This window comes from Gavialis gangeticus, unplaced genomic scaffold (genome assembly GCF_001723915.1).
Source record: "Gavialis gangeticus isolate Ggan-Ray unplaced genomic scaffold, GavGan_comp1, whole genome shotgun sequence".
NCBI lineage: Eukaryota > Metazoa > Chordata > Crocodylia > Gavialidae > Gavialis > Gavialis gangeticus.
This window is the reverse complement of record NW_017729025.1, coordinates 89,203,062-89,207,033: the sequence shown is the minus strand read 5'-3', so window position 1 is coordinate 89,207,033 and position 3,972 is coordinate 89,203,062. Positions and strand designations below refer to the sequence as shown.

General features: G+C 40.3%; 1 protein-coding gene across 3 annotated transcripts in view; it reads left to right on the top strand.

The window, feature by feature from the left end:
- The window catches only part of SIPA1L1 (signal induced proliferation associated 1 like 1), a 355,154-nt gene that overhangs the window by 172,629 nt on the left and 178,553 nt on the right, over positions 1-3,972 (top strand). For all 3 annotated transcript variants that reach the window (XM_019519136.1, XM_019519135.1, XM_019519134.1), the window contains exon 5: positions 374-504. In XM_019519136.1, the coding sequence (XP_019374681.1) occupies positions 374-504 (131 nt within the window). The remainder of the gene's footprint in view (positions 1-373; positions 505-3,972) is intronic.

Below are 3,972 nucleotides of genomic sequence, written 5' to 3'. Positions count from 1 at the left end.
AGTGAGTTCTTCATTTTTTGCACATTTAGCGTCTGCATTTTAGCGTTTAATGCAGTGGGTCATTTGTACTGGTTAATGAAATGTGGATGAAATTCAGCTTTTTGCAAAGGTCCATCACAAGGTTATATGCATGTACAGTCCTGTTTTAGACCTATTTTAAATTTAGGCCCAGAGCTGAATTTCACCCTGTAAAGTATAGGTGATGATTAAGTTCATTGATGAACTGAAGCCAGAGTATATGATTGAAGTCACTGAAGTCAGTGGCAAAACTTCCATTGAATTAAATCCGGTCAGGATTTAATACATTGTCTGAATATAAACCATAACAAGTTATAAAATTGATTTTTCCCTTTTTTTTGTTTTTATACACAAGAACACTGGAATTATTTTGGAGCAGATGAGAACCTTGGTCCAGTTGCTGTCAGTATTAGAAGAGAAAAACCAGAAGAAATAAAAGAAAATGGACCTCCATACAATTACCGTGTTATTTTCAGAACCAGTGAGGTAAGCAACATATGAGCAAAATGGCAGTAAAAGAAGCTAATGACAAACAGGCAAAGCCATACAGCACACTATGAAGCTGTAGGCCCTGAAAGGGTTTGTATTGCAGATATTAGAAACCAGAAGGAAATTTGTGGTCTGCCCATCGTTGATAAATTTGTGTCTCTTCCACATGTACAAGGTCCAGTAATTTCCACACAAAGAACTATATACATTCAATTTTCCAGAATAGTGATAAATATGTTGCTAAGGCCTTAGGTACCAGGTTCATTTGTAGCACTACGGGGTACCTCTGCACTTTGTATTGCCCCCAAAATAGAGTGCTGTTGTACCATACACACATGCACAGCCCCTTAGTTGTAAAGATGCAGTTTCCAGTTGGGGAGCAATAGGGAACTGTTCTTTAGCCTCCAAGGGAGCCTATCTGTGAACCTCAAAAACAGGCTCACCCAATCATTTACCACTGCCGCCACAACAGCTGAGTGAGCTGCCTGCAACCTACCTGTGGTAACAGCTTATCAGGTGATCTTGGCCACTCAGTTAGCCATTGTGGCCCCTGGAACCCAATCAGCTTTTTGGTGAAGGGAGGTAGCAGTGGCACTGTAGCAAGCAGAGCTGTAGGTCTGCTTCCCATGGCTGTCAGGGAGCCAGTCACTGTCCTTCCTTCCCCCTTGGAGGAGAGAGGAAGATGAAAGCTGTCTGGGATGTTGAGAAGCCCCCTGTAGTACTACATAAAACTGCATATGGTACATGTAACACTACAAAAGTGACTTGTTTGAAACAGCAACTTTTTTGTGGAAGATTGCTGTTCTTCGCAACCTTTGTAGTGCTGCAGACAGCCTGAAAGTATGGACCATTTGCTTTTTGTAACACTATCAGGAAATCAGTAACAGTACAAAAGTCATGCATCTCCAAAGCCTGCGTGAATTATATAATAGCATTTCAGTAATAGCGGTGTATTTAAGGAAATCACTTTGGTTAGGGCGTGGAAGATGTACTGGACCTTTCCTAGCCCTAGGGCTGGCAGGTTCCATACTTTAGCCTCTGGTGCATTGGTCTGAGAAGTCCACTGTGTTTCTAACTGTGGAAGATACGGTGGAGGCAGATAAGGCAGGTATATACAATTAGGTTTGTCATCAGCTGCTTCATCTGGGCTTTGCACTGATGTAATTTTTCTTAGGTAGCAGATGTTTGAGAGAAGTGAAACATTCCCCTATCAGCTGGATTCTTCATTCCCTCCTTTTACTAAGCTTCTGTTCCTTCTCAACCTTTCATTCGGCTAGATGACTGGAAATTGTCACACACTTCCTCTGCTTTCCTCTCTCGCTCTGTCAACAATTATTGTTTATAGCAAAGACATTTTAGAAGAGTAAGGCCGACTTCACTTCTGCTGTTAATATTCTTTAGAGCAACTAGAGTGAAGATGAATGAATTAATGCATTTATCAGTCTACCAATCTGTAAATCTAAGTAATAGAAACTATTAATCTTCAACTATTGCTAAGTGTGTTGTCCATGTGTATACATACATACAGGTGTTGGTCTCTCCTTCTATAGGTAGATTTCTGGAACAACAAAGTAAAATCCCAAGTGTTTGGTCAATCTTATTCCCACAACAAAAGTAAAACTGACCCCTGATCCTTTTAAAGTTCATTTCCTTTCAGCAAAGGGATTGTTGCACTCCTCAAAGAATATTGCCAATGGCAGTTAAGGAAGAGCACTTGTTTAAAGTGTGGATTCAGAATGGTGTTCTCTCTCTCTGCTGAGTGTTGTTATAGGGGCATAAATATAGTAAGTTTGTTAGCAGCAAACAAAGATACAGTGCACACTATAAAAGCAAATATAGATTTCCTGCTGTTACTTTATGTACTTTCCTAACTTAACTTTTTAGCCTCGTCTTTAAAGGAACTGCAGCTTTCCTTCTCATGTCAGCTTCAACTAAAGTTCTTCATAAGGCTGACGTAACTTTTCTAATGGACAGTGCTCATTTTATCCTATCAGAAGTATTCAGTTCAAAGGCAGTTCAGTGCACAACTGGGACTCTTGTTCCCTATTTAAAACTGAAACGCTAATAAACAAAGATTAGAGTACATCTTGTAGACGAATTCACGCCAGACTTAAAACACCCACTGTTTTTATGTCTACTAAAATAAAGCCTTATTTTCGGATTTTTTTTTCATACCAACATGTCTATTTTATTAAGGTGGGTACAAATGCCATGTCTTACAACAAGATGTTTGTTGATTTGGGTCACTAAATAAGATAAGGGAAATGTGTTTTGTAAAAGTTAGGATTATTGTGTTTTCTATACTGAAAGTAAAATCATGCTTGCATGATTTCTTGCTGCATAAATAATTGCACAAATGAGCTTTTAAACTCCATTACGGGAGTAAGTTAAGCTCAGTTTGGTAATAACCTTTAATTTCTAAACTTTTTTTGTTAGTATGTGAAGTAGTTTGATTGTTCTCTTTCCACTTTTTTAATGAATAGAGTCTCTGGTGAACTTTCAAACAAAGGTGTGATTGGGATCAGAGCAATTTCATGATGCATCCTAAACATCGTGCTTCCTGTCATGCCAGACATCTGTGGCAGGAGATATGTAGTGTTTGAGATAGGGCAGTACCATTCCTCCAATTCCAATAGTGCCACTGCTGAGCTCCAATCCCAGTAGTACCTATCCTGATCCTGCAGATTTGGGTTGGGAGTGGCTCAGTCCCAGACCTAGAACTACCCTTGGCTCTCCCTGAAGGTTCCAGACCTGGGGCTTTCAGGGCCAGGTCAAGCAATCAGCTGATTGTTGGACCAGCCTCTATAGTCCCCTTAGAAGTTGGGGACTGATTTGTCAGCCTAGCTCTGGGACAACTCAGATGCACACACAGTTTTTATATGTTCCAGGATACTGGAACCCTGGGATCAGGGACCCTCTCTGCAACCCCAGGGCTCCGAAGCCCCCAGAACATCTAAAAAGCATGGTTTCAGCCGAGCTGCCTGCATTTTTAACCCACCATTTGTAAGTGCCCTGTCTTGCAGGGGCTGTAGGACAAGGCAGAAAAGGCTGCCGGGCTCAGGAGTTGCCAGGTTTGCAACAATCTGAGCCAGTCAGGTCCCTGGCCAGGGAACCTTGCAACCCCCTCTCCCAGTAGCTAATTTTCAGGACTGGGACCTGAAAATGTATGAATGTAGAATTTTTCCTCTGTTTAATTTTGTATACTGCTAACATTGGATCAGCTGTATCTTTCTCATTCTATTACACTTGGTTCACTAAAGCCTAAGTTAGGTTGCTATGATGAGAATACTTGCAAGCTGACTCATCTAGTTTTCAAAATACTTATTTGCAGACTTGAAGAAAGAATGTGTAATTGAGAGCTATGATTGTTTAAACAAAGAAATAAAAGAGAAATAGAATCTTCTTATAATTAACTATTATAAATGTATAGATTCATAGATGTAGGGTCGGAAGGGACCTAAGTAG